Source organism: Taudactylus pleione, unplaced genomic scaffold, assembly GCF_031769625.1.
Source record: "Taudactylus pleione unplaced genomic scaffold, aTauple2 ptg000347l, whole genome shotgun sequence".
NCBI classification, from domain to species: Eukaryota; Metazoa; Chordata; class Amphibia; order Anura; family Myobatrachidae; genus Taudactylus; species Taudactylus pleione.
In genome coordinates, this window is record NW_028284748.1 from 2,637,392 (window position 1) to 2,660,812 (window position 23,421).

The window sequence follows — 23,421 nt, forward strand, 5'->3', positions numbered from 1 at the left end:
ACAGCCCTCCAAAATTTCTGTGGTCTTGAAGCAGTGTCACAAGCACCAATAGTTTAGCCAAGGTTCGGTTACAAAATTCACACATGTGCAGTTGTGTGTACACAGAAAAAAAATACACAAAAGACACAATTTTTTTTTTTTCGGGTCCAGAACTTGGGCCCAGAGCACAGATTGATGATGACTGGAGTTGGGCAGCACTAGGTTACAACTTGCGTTGCTGCTGTATCTTGTGCAGCTAAGCCTAACGCACACACAGAAAATAAATAGACAAAAGACACTATTTTTTTTGTGTTTTTTTTTTCGGGTCCATAACATGGGCCCAGAGCACAGATTGATGACGACTGGAGCCGGTCAGCACTGGGTTGCGTTGTTGTATCTTGTGCGGCTAAGCCTAACACGCACACACACACAGAAAATAAATAGACAAAAGACACAATTTTTTTTGTTTTTTCTTTTCGGGTCCAGAACTTTGGCCCAGAGCACAGATTGATGACAACTGGAGTCGGGCAGCACTAGGTTGCGTTGCTGTATCTTTTGCGGCTAAGCCTAACACACACACACACACAGAAAATAAATAGACAAAAGACACTATTTTTTTTGTTTTTTCTTTTCGGGTCCAGAACTTGGGCCCAGATAGTCACAGCAGACAGCACAGCACCAGCCCAGATGGATCAGCACCAGCCCAGATGGACGCAGCAGACAGCACATTACCAGCCCAGATGGATCAGCAACAGCACCACCCCAGATGGACACAGCAGACAGCACAGCAGTGACAGCACCAGATGGATCAGCAATCACCAGCCCAGGACACAGCAGACAGCACAGCACAGCACCAGCACTACCCACCCTCCCTGTTCAGTCTCCAAAGCCGGAGTGAAATGGCGGAGGCCACGTGGTACCTTATATACATAGAGACGAAAGCTCGCGAGCCGCGAGATTTCGTCTGTATGGTTTTGCCTCGGTTTGAGATTCGGGGCTGGCGGGGGAACCAAACGCACGTTCGGTTCTCGCCCCGGATCTCAAAATTCGGGTGGGTTCGGATCTCTGAGATCCGAACCCAATCATCTCTAGTATTAATGTGTTCCTTTGGATTTAAAGCTACAGACCTGCAAATTATAGAGCACAGCTTATTGTTATATTAGATTCATAAATATATCACTAACAAACTCCTGGAACACAGCTGGGGCATTGTACAACAAACCTCCAAGTAACAATCATAATTTCATAACAATAATGAAGTGGCAATTTAGATTTATTTGTGGAATACATTAGCAAAATCTGCTATTTTTCCAGGGTAGTCTTTAAGCACATCCATTAGAGGGTAATAAACATATAGGCTACAACAATAAGAGATGCAGAGCTTGAAGTTTAGTAAAATCTGCTCCTGGTGTAGATTTTCTACAATCAGATTAAGTTCAAGGTGCACAGAAACTGTATTTACTAATCCCTGGCACAATAATTTGTCTAAATTGCCAACAATAGCAAAGAAGGGGATAAAGGACTCACAGAAAAAAGGCATTACTTTGCAAATTATATGTGCACAAAGGGTCTTGTAGCTCTGGAATCTAGGAATATCGAACTTGTTTGTACTATATTTGAAGACTTCCATACGGTAGATTGGTGCATTCTGCTTTTCATAAAATCGTCTTTTAAATATTGTGACAAAAATCTCTGCTAATTGGCATTTTTGACATGTTGGTAATAATTATATTATGCTCTATGGGGGAGTTTTACTAAAGCTTCTAAAAATGAAAAGTGGTGGTGTTACCTATAGCAACCAATCAGAATCTAGCTATCATCTCTCTATTGCATCCTAGAAAATGATAGACAGAATAGGATTGGTTGCTATAGGCGACACCTCCACTTGTCTGTTTTAGAAATCTACCTCTACATGCCCTTTTTCTTCCCAGTAAAGACAGAGGTCTGAAGAACAGCGTTAAAGTTGCTCTATGGTGCAAAATGTACAAATTTCTTTTTGCTTTGGCTACACACTGGTAGAGGCTTGAAGAGGTCATAAAAAAATAATAAGTGGAGGATGAATAAACGTATGGATGTTGTCTAATTCTGATTCTCTGGCCTAATTTTTTGGCCAATTTAGTCCTCCAAAGTCTCTGGAGCCGACTCACTGACATGTTTTAGAAATCACAGTGTGTAGTTCCTCAAAAGACAAAGGGCCTCATTAAGACCCGGTCGCAAGCGCCGATGCGCTCGCAACCGGGTCGTTGGTTAGCTCTACGCACGCGCACAGTGCGCGCGCAAACCCCGGAGCGAGAGAGAAACTCTCTCGCTCCGGAGCTCTCTACTAAAGGGTTGGCTGTCGATGTTAATTGACAGCTCGCCCCGTTTTGTAGGCAGGCCAGGGGGGTGGTTTCAAAAACTGAGGCGTTCCTTAAGGAATGCCTACCGTTTTGTGGGCGGCCGCACTGACATCATCAGTGATGTCAGTGGGGAGCTTCCTGCTCGATCAGAGCAGGAAGCTCCCTGGGGATTGCGGTTGCTGAGACCCAACCTTAGGGTCTCGTCGCAAGCCCCGATGGTGTTCACCATCGCGACCATCAACCTGGTTGGTCCCTAAGCTGTGGGTTGAAACCCACAGCTTAGCTAGCGACCAGGAGGCCGCACTATAAAAAAGGAAGCGGCCGCCCTCATTCAGAGAGAGCGATCGCTTCTTGCGACAGCCTCTGAATGAGGGCCAAAGATTTGTCAAGGTTATTATAGGTGATTGGCTGGTATCCACACTCCCTCTCTGGATTGTACACCACACTCCCTCTCTGGATTGTAAACCAGAGGCATGACTCATATGTAAGAGCCACACATCTGCAAGTCCAAAGAGATTCATTTTAGGTACTGCAGATGTGACAGGTTGAGGCAGCTTGTGAAACATTCTCCTGTGCAGCTATTAGGATATTGGGGATTTTAACCAGGTCAGATTCCATAATATACCCTGTATATGTCAGGACTGCTAGCATAAACTCCCCAAGACTACCATAGTGCTACCATAGTGGATACCATAGTGGATCCACCTGAAAACCCTTCAGTTAAGCTATCTGTAACTTTCAGGATTTCTATCAACACTGAGGAGGTTTATGGTATACAGAGGATGGTGTCAGATAAAACAGATCAAAGCAGATGTGTGGTACCTAAATGTAAAGCAAAACAATGGTCAAGTAGAGGACAGATGTTAGGGTTGGCCAGCATCCAAGCAGAATGTCAGGAAGGTCTATAGCTCTAATGGAAAGTACACCCAAACTTTACTTCGACAAAGACAACAGAAAAAAAGCATAATTTAAATATACTGTATGAATCCAAGATAGGCAGTGACAGAGAATGGTTGTACCAGCCAAGAATATGACTGCTGCTGACAGGAACAGTCCAGTAAGAAATATATATATGAAATAAAATGAAGTATATATGAAATAAGTGAAACAAAACGGAAATGCTAAAAGTCTACATTTCAATTTCCTTTTCTGCTGTGTAACATGGCCTCGGAACACTATAGATGTTGATGTGTATTTTTCAGATTACACTGGCCATTCACTAGGGGAAAGTTTATGTTCACTATGTGAATCAACCTCAATGATCTGTGGATCCCCATTGGTCCACCTATCATGAAGGGGAGAAGCATTCTTGATAATCTCTTAAAGATAGTAAATGTGTATATACAATACTGTGCAAAAGTTTTAAGCAGGTGTGGAAAAAAATGCTGCAAAGTAAGAATGCTTTCAAAAATAGTAGTGTTAATAGTTTATTTTTTATCACTTAACAAAATGCAAAGTGAATGAACAGAAGAGGATTTTAAATCAAATCAATATTTGGTGTGACCACCCTTTGCCTTCAAAACAGCATCAATTCTTCAAGGTACACTTGCACAAAGTCAGGGATTCTGTAGGATTATAGTCAGGTGTATGATTAACCAATTATACCAAACAGGTGATAATGATCATTATTTTTATATATAGGTTGAAACACAGCCATTAACTGAAATAGAAACAGCTGTGTAGGAGGCTTAAAACTGGATGAGGAGCAGCCAAAATCTGCTACAAAGGTGAGATTGTGGAAGAGAGTTTCATGTCACAGGTCATACACCATGGCAAGACTGAGCACAGCAACAAGACACAAGGTAGTTATACTGCATCAGCAAGGTCTCTCCCAGGCAAAGATTTCAAAGCAGACTGGGGTTTCAAGATGTGCTTTTGAAGAAGCACAAAAAAATGGGTGATGTTGAGGACCATAGACGCAGTGGACGGCCAAAGAAACTTATTGCATCAGATGAAAGACACATCATGCTTAATTGTCTTCAAAATCAGAAGATGTCCAGCAGTGCCATCAGCTCAGAACTGTCAGAAACCAGTGGGACCCAGGTACACCCATCTACTGTTCGGAGAAATCTGTCCAGAAGTGATCTTCATGGAAGAACTTTGTCCAAAAAGCCATACCTTTGACGTGGAAACAAGGCCAAGTGACTCAACTATGCTTGAAAACATAGGAACTGGGGTGCAGAAAAATGTCAGTAGGTGCTCTGGACTGATGAGTCAAAATTTGAAATATTTGGCTGTAACTGAAGGCAGTTTGTTTGGGGAAGGGCTGGAGAGCGGTACAATAATGAGTGTCTGCAGAAAATCAAATCAATATTTAGAGAGCGGTACAATTATGAGAGTCTGCAGGCAACAGTGAAGCATGTTGGATGTTCCTTGCAAGTTTGGGGTTGCATTTCAGCAATGGAGTTGGGGATTTGGTCAGGATTAATGGTGTCATCAATGCTGAGAAATACAGGCAGGTACTTATCCATCATGCAATATCATCAGGGAGGCGTCTGATTGGTCCAAATCTATTCTGCAGTAGGACAACGACCCCAAACATACAGCCAATGTTATTAACAACTATCTTCAGTGTAAAGAAGAACAAGCAGTCCTGGAAGTGATGATATGGCCCCCGCAGAGCCCTAATCTCAATATCATCGAGTCTGTCTGGGATTACTTGAAGAGACAGAACGATTTGAGTAAGCCTACATCCACAGAAGATCTGTGGTTAGTTGAACAACCTCCCTGCAAAGTTCCTTCAAAAACTGTGTGCAACTGTACCTAGAAGAATTGATAATGTTTTGGAGGCAAAGGGTGGTTACACCAAATATTGATTTGATTTAGATTTCTCTTCTATTCATTCACTTTGCATTTTGTTAATTATTAAACATAAACTATTAATAAACACTTTTATTTTTGAAAGCACTCTTACTTTGCAGCATATTTTCCACACCTGCCTAAAACATTTGTACAGTACTGCACCTTTAAGCCTGGTTCTGGCAAATGATCATTGGAGCATATCTTTAGATTTTAAAAAGACTAAATAAGAAGATGCTTTCTTGGAGCTCAACTCCTTTTGTAGTTATGGAGGATTACTGCCCAGGCTTGGCCCTTCCTAGTGCAGTTTTCAGTGTTGGATTTTCTATTGGTGTGGAGCAGGTATGGGGTGAAACTTAGACTTACTATAAAATTTGTTAAGGGGCCCATCAGTTTCTAGTTATGATCCTGTAAGATATATATTAGAGATGTGCACTGACCCTCGTGTTTTGGGTTTGGATCTGGATTCATCTTTGTGTTTTGGTTTTGCAAAACCACCCTCAAGTGTTTTGGATCTGGATTTTAAAAAAATTACAAAAAGTTTTTAAAAACAGCTAAGATCATGTAACTTTTGCAATCCAAAACCCAAAATTTCTATTTAAAATCTGAATTCCAACCACTTGAAGATCAAAACCGCGACTCAGATTTATCCAGATCTCCTCAGGAGATTAGAACCGCGACTCGGATCTGTCCGGATTCACATAATTCAAGTGGCTTTGGATTTCTAGAGAACCAAACCGCACATCTTTAACATACGCCTTCCATGAGGAAGGCGTATGTCACGCCGAAACAGCTGTAGGACCTGAGGCTGAGTGTGTGCACTGAGGATGACAGATTGATTTTTCACATAACCACCCTGGCATATGCTAAGTATTATTTTCTGATTGTCATGCCTCCACATGGTGATATGGTGCAAACATCGCTCACATGCACTGTACAATGTTGCTGCTTTTTTCATATTTGGATTTAGTGTTTATTATTGGATGTGCTGGTTCTCTTTTTTTGTACTACATTATCTTTTATGTACTAGGCACTCCCTAACACTTTTTATACAAGAGTACAACTGGGAACTTGAACTTCTATATATATATATACACTATATATATATTTATATATAAAACAAAAGACATGTGAAGAACCGCACACACTTCATAGATAAAATATTGGGTGCAAGGTCATAATATAAATGGATGTGTATAAATCTTCTCCACTATTCAGAAAGGAATCAACCAGCATTCCAAATATTAAATTACAAAAATAGAAAAACTTAATGAGCCATAAGGTCATCATAAAAAAGCCAAAGTGTTTATGACAATGTATAGCATCAGACATGAGGCCATGCAATCAGAAGCCATGAGTCTGAAACCCATGTGATATGTGCCATGCCATATATATATATATATATATTAGGGGTGTGCACCGGCCACTTTTCATGTTTTGTGTTTTGGATCTGGATCTTTCTTCGTGTTTTGGATCTGGATTGGTTTTGCCAAAACCACCCTTCCGTGTTTTGGGTTCTGGGTTTTGTGTTTTGGATCTGTATTTTTTTGAAAAAAAGCATAAAAACAGCTAAAATCACAGAATTTGTAGGGTTTTCTGCTCCTATGCTATTATTAACCTCAATAACCTTAATTTCCACTCATTTCCAGTCTATTCTGAACACCTCACACCTCACAATAGTGTTTTTATGTCCAAAAGGTTGCACCGAGGTAGCTGGATGACTATGCTAAGCGACACGAGTGGGCGGCACAAACACGTGACCCATCTAGGCGTGATACTGCAGTGGCAGACAGGATGGCAGTTTGAAAAACTAGGCCCCAAACTGTACATAATACAAAGAAAAAAAAGAGGTGCAAGATGGAATTGTCCTTGGGCCCTCCCACCCACCCTTATGTTGTATAAACAGGACATGCACACTTTAACAAACCAATCATTTCAGCGCCAGGGTCTGCCACACACGACTGTGGCTGAAATGATTGGTTCGTTTGGGCCCCCACAAAACAAGCTGGCAATTAATCTGTCCCTGCACAAACTGGCTCTACGGAGGCAAGACGTCATCCTCATCCTCCTCATCCACCAATTCCTCACCCTCTTCAGTGTGTACATCCTCATCTTCACAAAGTATTAACTCGTCCCCACTTGAATCCACCACCACAGGTCCCTCTGTACGTTCTGGAGGCTGGTCTCCCTGGAAGAGCTGATAATTCATTTTGATGAACATCATCTTCTCCACATTCTGTGGAAGCAACCTCCTACACCTCCTGACAAGGTTCCCGGCTGCACTAAACACTCTTTCGGAGTACACACTGGAGGGGAGGCAACTCAGGTAAAATAGAGCCAGTTTGTACAGGGGCCTCCAAATTGCCTCTTTTTCCTGCCAGTACAGGTATGGACTGTCTGACATGCCTACTTGGATGCTGTCACCGATGTAATCCTCCACCATTCTGTCAATGGTGACAGTATCATATGCAGTGACAGTAGACATGTCAGAAATTGTTGCCAGGTCCTTCAGTCCGGACCAGATGTCCAAACTTGGTCCTGCCTGCCCTGCATCACCGCCAGCGGGTTGCTTAGGATACCTAAGTTTTTTCCTGGCAGCCCCAGTTGCGGGAGAAAATGAAGAAGGAGCTTCAGCTGACAGTGTGTTCACCAGCAGGTGTTTGCACCTCTGCAGGCTTGTGTCGGCCGGAAAGAGAGACACCACATAGGCTTTAAACCTAGGATCGAGCACGGTGGCCAAAATGTAGTGGTCTGATTTCAACAGATTGACCACCCTGGAATCCTGGCAAAGCGAATGAAGGGCTTCATCCACAAGTCCCACATGCCGAGCGGAATCGCTCCGTCTTAGCTCCTCCTTCACTTTCTCCAGCTGCTTCTGCAAAAGCCTGATGAGGGGAATGACCTGACTCAAGCTGGCAGTGTCTGAACTGACTTCACGTGTGGCAAGTTCGAAGGGCTGGAGAACCTTGCACAACACGGAAATCATTCTCCACTGCGCTTGAGTCAGGTGCATACCCCCTCCTTTGCCTATGTCATAGGTGGATGTATAGGCTTGAATGGCCTTTTGCTGCTCCTCCATCCTCTGAAGCATATAGAGGGTTGAGTTCCACCGCATCACAACCTCTTGCTTCAGGTGATGGCGGGGCAGGTTCAAGAGTGTTTGCTGGCGCTCCAGTCTTCGGCACGCAGTCGCTGAATGGCGAAAGTGGGCAGAAATTTTTCGGGCTACCCAAAGCGTCTCCTGCACGCCCCTGTCGCTTTTCAGAAAATTCTGCACCACCTAGTTTATTGTGTGAGCAAAACATGGGACGTGCTGGAATTTGCCCAGATGTAATGCCCGCACAATATTGGTGGCGTTGTCAGATATCACAAATCCCCAGGAGAGTCTAAGTGGGGTAAGCCACTGGGCGATGATTTCCCTCAGTTTCTCTAAGAGGTTGTCGGCGGTGTGCCTCTTACTGAAACCGGTGATACACAGCGTAGCCTGCCTTGTAACGAGCTGGCATTTCTTTGGGGGTTACAGCACCCTTTAACGGTCAAGCCAGCCGGCCCTTTACTTATGACACAGGCGCACGCTTGGCACTACTTTGTTGAGGCACGTGCTGCTACTGCGCACACAATTCACAAACACAGAAAATATATATTTTTTTTGGTTTGGACTGGAGTGTACTTTGGGGGTTACAGCACCCTTTAATGGTCAAGCCAGCCGGCCCTTTACTTATGACACTGGCGCACGCTTGGCACTACTTTGTTGATGCACGTGCGACTACTGCGCACACAATTCACAAACACAGAAAATATTTTTTTTTTTGGTTTGGACTGGAGTGTACTTTGGGGGTTACAGCACCCTTTAACGGTCAAGCCAGTCGGCCCTTTACTTATGACACAGGCGCACGCTTGGCACTACTTTGTTGATGCACGTGCGGCTACTGTGCACACAATTCACAAACACAGAAAATATATATTTTTTTGGTTTGGAGTGTACTTTGGGAGTTACAGCACCCTTTAACGGTCAAGCCAGCCGGCCCTTTACTTATGACACAGGCGCACGCTTGGCACTACTTTGTTGATGCACGTGCGGCTACTGCGCACACAATTCACAAACACAGAAAATATTTTTTTTTTGGTTTGGACTGGAGTGTACTTTGGGGGTTACAGCACCCTTTAACGGTCAAGCCAGCCGGCCCTTTACTTATGACACAGGCGCACGCTTGGCACTACTTTGTTGATGCACGTGCGGCTACTGCGCACACAATTCACAAACACAGAAAATAATTTTTTTTTGGGTTTGGACTGGAGTGTACTTTGGGGGTTACAGCACCCTTTAACGGTCAAGCCAGCCGGCCCTTTACTTATGACACAGGCGCACGCTTGGCACTACTTTGTTGCTGCACGTGCGGCTACTGTGCACACAATTCACAAACACAGAAAATTATTTTTTTTTTGGTTTGGGCTGGAGTGTACTTTGGGGGTTACAGCACCCTTTAACGGTCAAGCCAGCCGGCCCTTTACTTATGACACAGGCGCACGCTTGGCACTACTTTGTTGATGCACGTGCGGCTACTGCGCACACAATTCACAAACACAGAAAATATATTTTTTTTTGGTTTGGACTGGAGTGTACTTTGGGGGTTACAGCACCCTTTAACGGTCAAGCCAGCCGGCCCTTTACTTATGACACAGGCGCACGCTTGGCACTACTTTGTTGATGCACGTGCGGCTACTGCGCACACAATTCACAAACAGAAAATAATTTTTTTTTTGGTTTGGACTGGAGTGTACTTTGGGGGTTACAGCACCCTTTAACGGTCAAGCCAGCCGGCCCTTTACTTATGACACAGGCGCACGCTTGGCACTACTTTGTTGATGCACCTGCGGCTACTGCGCACACAATTCACAAACACACAAAAAATATAATATTTTTAGCACTTGGGGGGAGCACCCCTGATGGACAGAGCACCCCCTGGACAACACTACAGCACCCCTTTAGGACTGGGACACTGCACAGGACTTTGGAGTGGACACAGCCCCTATGGAGAACTGACTGCACAACACAGTCCAGCCAGCCCCTATGGACTTTGAAGTAGTGGACACAGCCCCTATTAACAACAGCAGCACAGCACAACACAGCCAGCCCCTATGGACTTTGAAGTAGTGGACAACAGCAGCACAGCGCAGCACAGCACAACACTACTCTGCACTACACTACACTACACAGCCCAGCCAGCCCTAACTCCCACCCTCCCTCTTCACTGTCCACAGCCGAGTGAGAAAATGGCGCCGACGCGGGTACCTTATATAGGTTCCAAAACCTGCGAGACTCGGAAGGCGGGATGATGACGTTTTGCCTCGATTTCAGATCCGAGTCAGGCGGGAAAAGTCGAGACTGACTCGGATCTGCCTCGGATCGGGGGGGCTCGGGGGGGTTCGGATTTCAGAAATCCGAACCCGCTCACCCCTAATATATATATATACACAAGATACTACTTTAATGAGACTATTATTGATTAGTGTAACAGCATGCCTCCACAGCTGCGGTGCTTCATGAAGGCATAGAATAAACAAATTCCAAGGCACACTGGAACCTTTTAACATTTTTCTGTCCGCACCCTCCAGATGTGTGCAGAAATAAGAGTTAACACCTGTCTTAGCCTGTCGCAGGTTGATTGCTGGTCTCTAATTGAATGGCTCAATAAATTGTGTTTGATGACCGTGATGCAATGAGAAGAGGAAATTCCTGTGCCTAAAATTAAGTAAAGAAATTAGAGATGAAATATAGTACATTGGACAAAATGCTGTAAAATATGTTACTCCAAATAATTTACTAATTGAAATCCATAGGAGGTCATTTACGACTTATTACAAAATCCTCTTTGGTGCCATCACATGCATCGATTTGTACTGGTGTGTCTGGATTTCTGCCAACATGCATACATTTGCAGAGGAAGATGGTGGTTTTCAAAGAGAAGCAAAAGTGTTGACCAATCAATTGTAGGTGTTGCGTGGAGCAAGGGGGTTTTTTGCATTGCCTAAATTATGCTTAGTTATGTGGACTAGTAATAAACGGGTTGGGGATGAAATGCCAACGGTCGGGAGGCTGTCTGACTAAATCCCGATGCCGCAAGCCTGAACGCTGAAGATCCCGACTGGGGCTGGTAAGTACCCTAACCATCCCCTCTCCCAACCCTAACCCTCCCTTAGTGGTGCCTAACTCTAACCTCCCCCTGGTGGTGCCTAACCCTAATCTCCCCCTGGAGGTGCCTAAACCTAACCCCTCTCCCTGCACCCTAAACCTAACCCTCCCGGGGTGGTGCCTAACCCTAACCTCCCCCCTGGGGTGCCTAAACCTATCCCTCCCAGGGTGGTGCCTAACCCAAAGTCTAAGCGTTAACTCTGCCTGGCTTACCTTCATTCAGAAAGCCGTCTGTCTAGATTCCGGCGTCGGGATATTGATGATCGTCGAGATTTCGATGCCTGTCTTTAGTCCCGTGTTGGTATTTAGACGCTGGGATTTAGTCAGACGGCTTTCCGGACATCTGCATTTTGACTGTATCCCGTAATAAAGTAAACCCAGATTCAATTTTGGGTAGCAAGATTATTAAAATGTTCTTTACTTTGCAGGATGCTGCACAGCCATTTTTACTAGGCAAAAACAATTATCTGAAAAGATGAGAGCTGGTTTAGAGCAGGTCTCGTTCCTTACTAATTGAATAAAAAACTGTTACATCATCAAGAATTTAGCAGGTTTCTCTGTTTATTATGTTTTGGGGCACTCAATGTTCCTTTATAAAGGAATAAAAAATACCGAAATTGTGATAGTGTGCTTTTTTTACTCAACACCATTGTTTTAAGCATTAGCTGCCATAGTGTAGCATGAAGACACATAATGATACTTAAAGAGCACTGGCTGGAGGGGCATGACCTCGACGGGCATGGAATAGGGTGTTCTCCAGCCTGAATCTCAAGTTTCTCTATCCTGCTGCCCATTGAAGATTCCAGTTCTAGCCGCTGTATCTGTGGAGGTCCTGGGGTGTCCTGCCTTGTCTCTACAATCTGGTGCTGGCTCCTCTGGTCCCGCAAGTATCTCCTGGCCTTGGCATCTCCCCGGAGCAGGTCCGCCAATCCTGGCTTGCATGGATGGCTCTCCTTCTCCTTACCTGGTGTCACCTGCTGCAGGCGTCTCTGCTGCAGCACCTCCTACTTCACGGTGTGCTGACCCTGCTGCTGCTCCTTCGGCGATGATTGTGCTGGATCCTCCTCTCTACTCCCTGCCACCCTCCATATTGGAAGCGCCTCCGTGCCAGCTGCTGAGTGTCGGCGCTGGCCATAGTCACTCCCTTCTCTCCTCTCTGCAAAACAGGTGATGGTGAGTGCTCCATTAGTGGGACAGCAGTATTTGGGGAGGGAAGACCCTGCTCAGCATTTGACCTCCACCTGCGACTGCTTCCATTAACCTGTGAGTGTCCATTCTCTATTCAGTGACTGTGTAACCTCCTGGGCTTGCTATTTTGATATTAGGGAGTGTTAGCCTGCTGCTCAGTGCCTACCTGCACAGCTTCCTTACCTACAATTATACTTACCTCTGAGCTGTGCTGTGGTGGAAGATACAGTGTACACGGGTTCTTTGCAAGCCTAATCCACTTTACCTGAGCCTCCTGTGGTCACGATGGAGCAACTCCTTCAGGCCATCATTGATTCGGAGCAAAGGCTGTAGATTCGGGTGGTGGAGCTACATACTGATTTATTTTTTATCCATCAAGATTTGTACCACGATAATATCCGCCTAGCTGGTTTGTCTGAGACAGCAGAAGGGTCTACTCCTGAGCTGTCCCTGGAATCCTGTTTGACACCTGCTTTTAGTAAAGACTCCTGCACCCCTCAGTTTGCTGTTGCACGAGCTCACTGTCTGTCTACAGTATGTAGCCTTTTCTCCTGGAAATTCTACAGAGAACTTTTATTGCAAAAATTCCATATTACAAGGATCCTGATGCTGTTCCTGCCTTGCCAGAATTAAGTGCCTATTGCAATTTAGTGGTCAGGAGGTGACGGTCTTTCCAGATGCTTCTGTGATGATCCAACAATAGTACAGAGACACCCACGTGATTTCCAACACCCCGCCTTAATCATATTTTCTGTTTGTTCCTGGGTGATCTCGGGGGGCTACTCTATTTTTTCCAACTCTCATCAGGATGAAGCAGCATGGCTAGACCTGTATATCTTGGAGCAAGATGACCCTCCTCTCAATGAACGATTTTACTGTATTTGAGTTACCACCTACAGTATATGCTTTTTATTTTGTTTTTCACTTGTTTTAATCATATTCTGTTACTGTATGTGCATATGTTTTTGAATTCTATTTGACGGTTTTATTACTGTTATATCCTGTCTATGCACTTTGTATCTTCCATCGACATTCATTTGTTTTAAGGGCTTGCTCAAATATTTTATCCTTCATGTTTTTTTGCTTTATTTTTGTCTGTTTCAGATTCTTTAACCGATTAGAAGGATTTTGTTTATTTCTGGAGTATCTTAGTTGGCCCATCTATCTTGGGCTGGATGTTTCATGGCCTTAGGGTTCACAACAGTTTAGATTGGGGAGTGGGGAGTTAGGTAGTTTAGTGTAGTTGGTGGGGGGGGGGTCAGTTTGGGGATTCAGGTATGCTGTAAGTTGGGGGTGTGGTCATATAGGGTGGGGATTGGGCGTTCTTAAAGTTGCTGTCCATACTTTAGAGACGTTGGCTATTGTGTTTTTTAAGTACTCTTGTTTTCTATTGCTCTGGTTCTTGTCTACTCTATTACGTGAGCCATGTTGATGTCTGTGTGGCCTAGTCTAGTCTAGTACAGAGGCCTTATTTAGATTATCTCTATTTTTGATAAAAGCTATAATGATCCTCTTTCCAGGCTGGTGCTTCTCTTTATTCAGTACTTACCTCTACTGTTATTTTGATTTTCTATTATGGGTGCCTTAAAGGCGCCTTCATGCACTCATCTCGTTGATATTATCCTCCAAGGTTTTTCTTTTGTACATGTGGACTACCTGTATGTTCTAAGCTATTACTTGCATGATTTTGATTATCTGTGATATGGTTACCTCAGTCTCTCCTTAATTTTATAAAAATTCCTTTGATATGTTTTCTGCCTGTCTTGCTAGGTCACTGAATATGATACAATTTATATATTACCTTTCTACATGATCTCTGATATTTCATATTTAATGTTCTCTTTTTCATTTTTATTGCTGTGTTTATGCCAGACCATATAGTTTTTTTGAAAATACACACTTGTCCTGTCTTAAGTTTATTCTGTAGTTCTGGGAGTAAATTTTTAAAACTCCAAAAATAAACACAATTTTTTTTTAAAAAATTGAGCAGTGTGAAAAAGCACAAAAGTGCCACATGTACTAAAGATAGCACCTATGTCTTTTCACTTTCATTAGTAATTTAATTAATAAATTATGATAAAACAAGTAGTATTTTAGAAGGAAGATTAAAAATTTATATTATTTGGGGCATCATTCTGGCAGAGAAGTTATCAGTGCCTCACAGCACTGTATGTTTTCCTTGTGTTTGCAAGAGTTTATTCTAGGTACTCCTGCTTCCTCTCTCAAGTTCAAAAGCATACTAGTAGGTTAACTGGCTTATGACAAAAATGCACCCTTGTGTGTACAGTATGTAAAAAATGTAGGCAGTAAGCTGAAAATGTAAATGTCCTAGAATAGCAACTAAGTGCGCACAAGATACAAGATTGTTGCCTCACCTTTTGCAATATATGTAAAGTGTCTTGATGCCTATTTGGATGGTGCTCTACAAAGAATTATTATTAATGAAAGGGGTGGCTCTAAAGTGTCTAAAGTGGACTTTAGTTGAGAATTTACTCTTTTGCATAGTGAACCTCTTCAGATTTTTTTTGACATCCCCACCAAACTGGGTGCACGTCTAGTTTATGAAGTTGTCGCTAAAACATACTTGCCTACTCTCCCGGCAAGAAAATCAGGTGGCGATCCCGGCTCCTCGGAGGAGTGGGCAAGTTTCCTGGCCGGCACCACCCTCCCGCACCCCCTTGCCATTCGCTATCCCCCGCCATTTGCTCTGCCCTGTGTTTGGTTGTCCGTGGGAGCTGATGACATGATTCGCACTGAATTGCATCATTGTGGCCCCGCCCCAGGCTGCCAAATGCCTGTAATCTCTCAGGGGCGAGATTGCAAAAATGCGATCGCGCAGTCCCGCCCCCAAATTCACATCATGCCCCCCTGCTCTTACAATCTGGCTGCCTTCTCCCGGTAGAAGCTCTCAGATTGTCAGCAACCCTGCTCTAAAAGCAGATGTGCACCCTGTAGTGCCTTGGATGGACTATATAGGCACACTGATGCAAAACCAAAGCAACTGCAGTGTGCATCCAGTACATGTTGTAAATGAGGTCCACAGAGTGCATGAGCAGTCATAATATATACATAATGATTACTGCATTTTAGGAAATAATAAAGCGGTGATTTTTTAAAATATTTAAGAGAAACTCCAGCACACCTTGTAATTTGTATATGCTTACAGAAGGGTTGTTATTGACAGCCAATTCCCCGAGCAATGTATTATAAGGATTGTTAGTGCCACGAGGACGAAGCAGAGCATTGGTAATTAGATGGTTAGCCATAGCTCCTGGAATAGCCCAATAAAAAAATAATTAAGTCAAGAATGGTCAATTAAGAATCTATATTTTAAAAACTCAAAACATGTCAACATCAGTGAATGATAACCATATCAATCAATATAAAAGGGCAGTTGATATTTGAAATAAAAAAAAATTAATGTAGCCTGGTAATTAACATAGGATAAAACATCAAATATAATATTTTTGTAGAACAGATACTATAATATGTTCTGATTAGCCATGCAGCCCCAATTTAAATTCCTATGGTCTGTCAGTCCAATCTGTAAACTGTATAGATAATGCATTATGCTAGAGGGGTAAATAAATAAATGATATGGATACATGAAGTAAATAAAAGATTTATAAAAACAATCTCAGTATAGTTTCTCATTTATACAGTATATAGCATTAAAATGGAAATAACATAACCCACAGACCCATAATGTGCTGTCCATAAATTTAAATAAATTTGCCTCATAGGATGAGGGGATAGAAAACAGATACAGTAAATAGCACAGTATTATCTTACTACAATTGTCAAAAGGTGAGATTGTGCGATTTACACTATCAAAGGCAGTGTTTGGAAACATAATACAGTATTGTGCTGTTTACAATAGCTATTTAAGAGATCATTATGTATCAAAAAACAGAATCAGCCTGAACATCGTCATTTATCATACTGTTACAAGAGTGTTATGTGTGAAAACTGAGTATGAGAAGTGCTGAGTGACCCATGATGAGTATGAATTATGTGTAATTTGATGAAAGACTAGTGATGGATGATAGGTGACAAGGTACAAGTGATAAGTTATAAGGAGCCTACATAAGGCATCTTCACTTAGTGACATGTTTTCATCCCATCCATGGTTTCTTCTGCATCTGTATGGGCTCGCATGGTCACAAATTCTCATGAACTTATCAATGCAGCCATTCGTTTCAGAACATGCCTTTGTAACCAGGTGCAAATCCTCTATAAAAGATCAGGCCTGACATTCAAACATTTACTGATAAGTAAATACATACTTCTTATTTTCCATTGTCTGAATATAAGAAACATGTTTTTCAGGTTTTATTTTATTTACTTTAATTGTTAAACTTGAGGGCTGACATTTTTTTTTAGGCAAATGGGATAACATTTTTTGGACAGGTTATCTCTAATAATATAGACTTATGCTGGAATCTATGGGTTTTTCAATGTGTGAAACTCCAGGGGCTGCATGTAACGCAGATTTTCCCTGCAACTCCTGAGACTGCGAGAAAACATCAGCGTTGACTAGGTCCAGGCTGTCAAATAGCTATGCCCCGTGGACTCTCAGTTACAACATTTCCATGTTTTGTAACTGGCTGTTCCTTGTCTGTTTGATTGCTGTCTCACAGGTAAATGCGGGGGAGGGATTCCAGTTGCCCGGAAATGCCTAGTGGTTATAAGCTCAAATCATGATCACAATACAATTTGATTGCAGCTGTGGCCACAACATCCTGTATAGGGAATGTTCCGTAGCTGCTGCGCATGCCCAGCAGCAGCAGCAGTTTCTCCTACCAAGTCTGCTGTGTATGTGGATCTGATCATTCAATTGGTACACTGGACCAGAGAACTGCTGCCAGCAAGATGAAGTCTTAACATGAGGGGGTATATTTAGTAAAGGTCGGTTTTGGTTGATTTTGTGTTTTTGTTCTATTTGTAGTCGAGTTTCATTCATTTCAACAAATTGGAGATTTACTAAAGGGAAAATGACATGTAAAGTCGATTATAAAACCAATCGTCGACCAAAAAAGAAAATCAACCAAACATTGGTACTTTTACGTAGATGACTACAGGATTCCCGGAACACTATCTCGGTTTGAAAAGTGAACAAAAATAGAAAAGAACAACAACAGACAAACCACCCAAACTATAGACCTGCCTAACAAAGGGAAATTTGGGAGAAACACTGCACAGATCACTATGATCTGTGTAGGCTTCTTAGGTTTAAAAACACAGAAAGTGTTAAAAACATTTTTTTTTTTTTAACCCTTCAGTCTGGTACAGGATAAAAAAAATGTCATTTTCCATTAACCAGCACCAGGCCGAACCAGCCGGGTGGTAATGCCATAGCAGGGGGACACATAGTATGGGGTCCCCCTGCCAAATCATTAACTAGCCCCAAACTGATTAGCTGGAAATCCTCAGAAAGTGGGTACCTCAAAAATAAAATGGTGTCCCCACTCTTGAGTATTTACAAGTCCTGGGCTGCTATTCCTTGCAACCCTGATGTACATGCCAGCAGGGTTAATGGTGTAAAATGATAATATTGTTCTTTACAGTGGAACTACATGTCCCAGTAAGCCTGTCCCGGCATGGTGGCACTTGGAGAACCACAAGTGCCAGCATGCCCAGGGACCATCTGCATCTATAGTCCCACTGTAGAGAAAATATAAAAAAATACAGGACTGATTTAATCCTTTATTACACCCACTCGCATTCACACATTATAGTCACCTACTTCTTGGCGGTGAACGGACCCCTTGTCCAGTAGAAATTCGGTCTTGGTAAAATAAAAAACACCTTGTCCCGGGCCCATGGATACACTGTACTGTCTATACAGTACAGCACCTGAATCACAGTCCCCACACTGTGTGTCCCTCTGCTATGGCATTACCACTCAACTGGTTCAGCCTGGTGCTGGTTAATGGAAAATAAACATTAACCACACTGGTTTTTCCTCTGATTTTCCATGGCCAGTCCAGCCTGAAAGGTCCAGGGCTGGTTATGGTTTTAGAGGGGACCCCTTGCCGTTTAAATTTGATTTTAACAGTTTTTGTTCTTTTAACCCTAAGAAGCCTGCACAGATCCCTATGCACTAGTGCTTCTTTTTTATATTTGTTTGTATAGTAGTTGTGTATTAGGTTGTATTTGCTGTACATTTTGAACTTAAAGATCAAAACTAACTGCATTTACTGTACAGCTGCAAACTCTGAGTGACATAGACATCCATTTTTAAATCAAATTCAAAACCGACTGTTAGTAAATATGCAGTTTGAACAACCAAATATGGTGTGGATTACAGTTGGCTTTGAAATCGACAAAATAATCAACCTTCAGTAAATAATGTCTGCTTAGGAAGCACTAAAACTGGTTATATTATGTATGTACTGTATATTTATTAAGGGATATTTAACCTTTTCCTGACCACTTGTGTTTTCTTTCTGAGATAAATGTTTAATTCAGAAAGTTTGTTTTTTAAACTATTTTACTTACATCCTACACTATAGATCACCTGTAGTTAGAGATGTGCACAGACCCTCATATTTTGGTTTTGGTTCTAATTCACTGTTATGTTTTGGTTTTGCAAAAACCACTCTAATGCATTTGCTTTTGATTTTGGAGCAGGATTTTTTAAAACAATGGATAAAACATACAATTATGTCATTTGGGCCAGTTTTGTTCCTACGGTATTATTAACCTCAATAACAGTCATATCCAGTCAATTTTGATCACCTCACAGCTCATAATATTGTTCACCAATATTGGCCAAAGGCTGACTGGCTAAACTAAGCAACAGACCAGTGGCACAAACACACGGTAGTTTAAAAGAATACAGCACATCTATGAAACATTGTATCACAGCAGTGGCAGACAGGATGGCAGTTTAGTAAACTATATGACCCCAGAGAAAGTATGTTTTCTTTAATCAAGAACTAGATCAGAGGCCGAGGGCAGTACAAGGAAATGAAGGTGGAGTATGTAGTGGAAGGCAGGTAAAGCATTGGTTGATTGAATAAGAAAATTTAAATTGAGACCATGGTCTTGCAAGATCTTTTTTTAGCAACTGAGAAGAGAAAAGCCCATAAAAGAATACACTGTTGTTAATATAGCCAAGGATTCCTGACAAGGGTTGCAAGAGAAGCTGGTCATACTACCCCCCTTCCCCATCCCTGCTTCCTAATTGGGTAACAACCCCTGTAGTACATTTGTGAGATGCACCAGAGAGTTTGAGTATAAGGGGAACTATCTCAGAGGCCTGAGTCAGTACAGGGAAATGGATGTGGAGTATATAGTGGAAGGCAGGTAAAAAAGAATGATCGATTGATTTATTTTAAAATATGTAAATTAAGATGTGGCAAATAATTCTAAATATGCTCAATAATTTTGTTAATTTTTTTCATATTTTGTGAGGCACCACATTATTTCTGGTTAAAATTGTGTTTTGTATTAGAGCAATATCCAATAAAAATGTTTGTCTATGCAAAAAAGACTGTCACCAATGCCCCCAAACAGCCCATAATGAAAAGAAAAGTGGTCCATGATGGAATTGCCCTTGCAAATGTTGAATATTAAAATGGTCATGCACAGTTTAACAAACCAAGCAGTTTAGTGACAGGGAGTGCCACTTTTGTGGATGAAGTGCTTGGTTTGTTTGGGCCCCCACAAAACAAGCTACCAATAGGCTTAATCTAGCTAAAAGTTTTGTTAATCATGTCTACATCTCACCCTCATCAGTGTTGTTAATATTATGATCAAACAATATTAGCTCATCCCCACTCGAATCCACTATTACATTAGTCAAAAATAAGCTTCCAATGGGTTTAAAGTGATAACAGCATTGTTAATCATCTCTACACTGGTAAGATGTCATTATCATTCTCATCCTCCTTACCCTCATCAGTGTTAACATCATCATGCAATATTAGCTCATACCAACTAGAAGTCTCTGTCCTCAAATTTGAGTTTTTCCACATTTTGAGGAAGTAGACTCCTGTTGAAAACAGAATTAAACTATTGTTTTTTTACAGTGGAACTACAGGTGCCAGCAGGAAGTCGGCATCCGTACCCCCATTGTAAAACAAAGTTAAAAAACCACAAGACACACACACCGTAGTAAGTAAAAATGTATTACAAACAGTATATACCACACAAACACATACTTTCATACTTACATCATAATGACGTTATATTTTTTAACATACAAGTTTTATATTACACTCACCTGACACACTTTCTTAACTTATTGGACCCACTTCAGTAAAGCTTTCATTCCCAACACTCCACAGAGACGGCACTGACTAAGGAAGTGAATGATCTGGTTGCTGCTAACTCTAAAGGCGATTACTCACTTCTTACTCTTCGCAATCTCTATGCTGCTTTTGACACTGTTGACCACTCTCATACAAACACTACAATCCCTAGGTCTTCAGGAAACAGCCTTTTCTTGGTTCTCAACCTACCTATCTAATTGCTTTTACACTGTTTTGTTTTTCTGATTCTGCCTCCTCTTCGCTACCTCTATCATTTGGAGAACCACACGGCTCAGTTTTAGGTCAGTTTTAGGTCCTCTGCTTTTCTCAATGTATATGACCTCTCTAGACAAACTAATTAGCTCTTTCAGTTTTCAGTATCATAGATGATACTTAAATCTACCTATCCTCCCCAGATTTGTCACCATCTGCACTGGTCCGTTTCACTGAATGTCTTTCTGACATTTTATCTTGGATGGCATCTCGCCACCTCAAACTTAACATATCCAAAACAGAACTAATTATATTTCCACCGGCCAATAATAGTTACCAACAAATCTCTATCACTGTTGATAACTCGACAATCAACCCCACCACACCCCACAAGCCCACTTCCTTGGTGTCATCCTTGACTCTGAACTGTCCTTTGTTCCCCACATTCCATCTGTCTCAAAATCATGTTACATACATCTAAAAAACTATCCAAAATTCAACCATATCTTACACAAGACACTGCAAACACTCACATTGACTATTGCAATAGTGTCCTTACTGGTCTGCCCAAAACCAGACTCTTGCCACTACAATCAATTTTGAATGCAGTTGTGAGGCTGATTTTCCTCGCCAAATGTTCAATGTCTGCTGATCTGCTCTGTCAGTCCTCTTTTGGTTGCCAGTTCATTTAATATAAAATAATTTTGCATAGACCTAAAGCTATTAACCAAACCACACTAACATACATCTTTTTACTTATCACAAAATATCTCCCAGCCCGACATCTCCGCTCAGCACAAGACCTGCATCTCTCATGCACATTCATTATTTGTTCCCTTGCATGGTTACAGGACTTTTTTTCGGGCTGCACCCACTCTGTAGAATACCCTCCCATGTACAATAAGACTTTGTACTAGTCTCCAAACCTTCAAGCATTCCCTGAAAACTCACCTCTTCCGACAAGCTTATAACATTCTAGAGCCACCCACATAGCTTAGCATCATCCCTAAATACATTCCTTTTGAAAGGCCACACATAACCTCACATATTTTCTCTATCTTCATATTCCTGTATAACAGGATCATACAGCCCACCAAGAACCTCTGCAATCTGGCTGGACCAATTTGCAATATGTAGCACCTATCCTTGTGTATCAATTCTTATTTCCCTATAGATTGTAAGCTTGCGAGCAGGGCCCTCTTACCTTTATGTCTGTCTGTTACTACTCAGTTTTGTTCTATTAATGTTGTTTCCAATTGTAAAGGGCAATGGAATATGCTGCGCTATATAAGAAACCGTTAATAAATAAATAAATAAATACATATTATTAAAAAAATTTAACAGTACCTGAACACACACCAAACTATCTCACAGCGCCCTTAGTATAAGTTTTTTTTAATGCCTTGTAGATTGTTGCAGTCAGACCACAGCTCACAGTGCCCCTGCCTTTAACAGTGCTCCTAATCATTTTAAAAAATTTTGTATATACAAAGTGTCCCTATAGCCACTACCTCTCCTTCCGATCTCCAGTGTGAAAAGGCATCCGATCTCGAGGGAGGGACTTTAATATGCAATCCAAAACACATGAGATGCCAGGAAGATGAAGTTTTGCCTTATTTTGAGATCAAACAAGACAGGAAGACACGAGCCCCAGTTTAACTTATAACTCCTAAATTCGGGTGTGTTTGGATTCCATGAATCCAAATATTAATTATTAATACTGTATTGCATACACTATCCAGTGTGTACATATTTGTCCAGGGCCCATGCTAAGTTCTTCTGACGCTCCTCTAGACTTCCAGACTTGCTGGGTAGCTGACTTGGATTGAGGAATGGTGCACACATCCAGGAAAAAGGAAACCCACTTAGCTCAGGTGGGCTGGCCCTACTGCTGTATCTAATGGCTTACTGTGATCGCTGGCCTTGTATTTGTCTGATGTACTACATATACTGAACTTTGTATGAGGCAAATTATTGCTTATTGTGTGCTAATAACAGTATGTCCTCTTTATGCAAGGGCCACACAAGCATTTGCAAACCCCCCATCTAAAAATCCTGTGTTTGCTGCTGTGCCTAACTTGCCTTTAATTTAAACTTCCAAATTGGATTCTGATTTTTAATTCATTGACTGATTCTTGAGAACCTTAGCTGTGTACTTAACTTTTCTCTTGGATTTTAAATCGGTTTCCTGTTCGCCAGTTGTATTTGTAATTATGCGATTTAAAAGGGGGATTGAACTGCGCTCAAATGTAATGGCGGGAGGCGTGTTCCAGTGTGCTGTGGTGGTGGTGAGTGTGTGGGGGTAGATAAATGGGGGGGTTTGGGGTTGGTGTTGGGAGGATGGTACGTGGGATGGTGTTGGCTTCTATAATGTGTATGTGGGTGGGGGTGGGTAATGGTTCGGTGGAGTGCTGCACCTTTGTGCGGGAGTACCGTGTCCTGCACTGGTTAG

General features: G+C 42.1%; 1 protein-coding gene across 7 annotated transcripts in view; it reads right to left on the reverse strand.

Annotated features, from left to right (window-relative positions):
• Positions 1-23,421, reverse strand: part of ADGRL3 (adhesion G protein-coupled receptor L3) — a 558,102-nt gene that overhangs the window by 65,248 nt on the left and 469,433 nt on the right. For 5 of the 7 annotated variants that reach the window (XM_088444095.1, XM_088444092.1, XM_088444091.1 and 2 more), the window contains one exon: positions 15,641-15,769. The exons of the other annotated variants lie outside the window; for them this stretch is intronic. In XM_088444095.1, the coding sequence (XP_088300221.1) occupies positions 15,641-15,769 (129 nt within the window). The remainder of the gene's footprint in view (positions 1-15,640; positions 15,770-23,421) is intronic. 7 annotated transcript variants of the gene reach the window in all.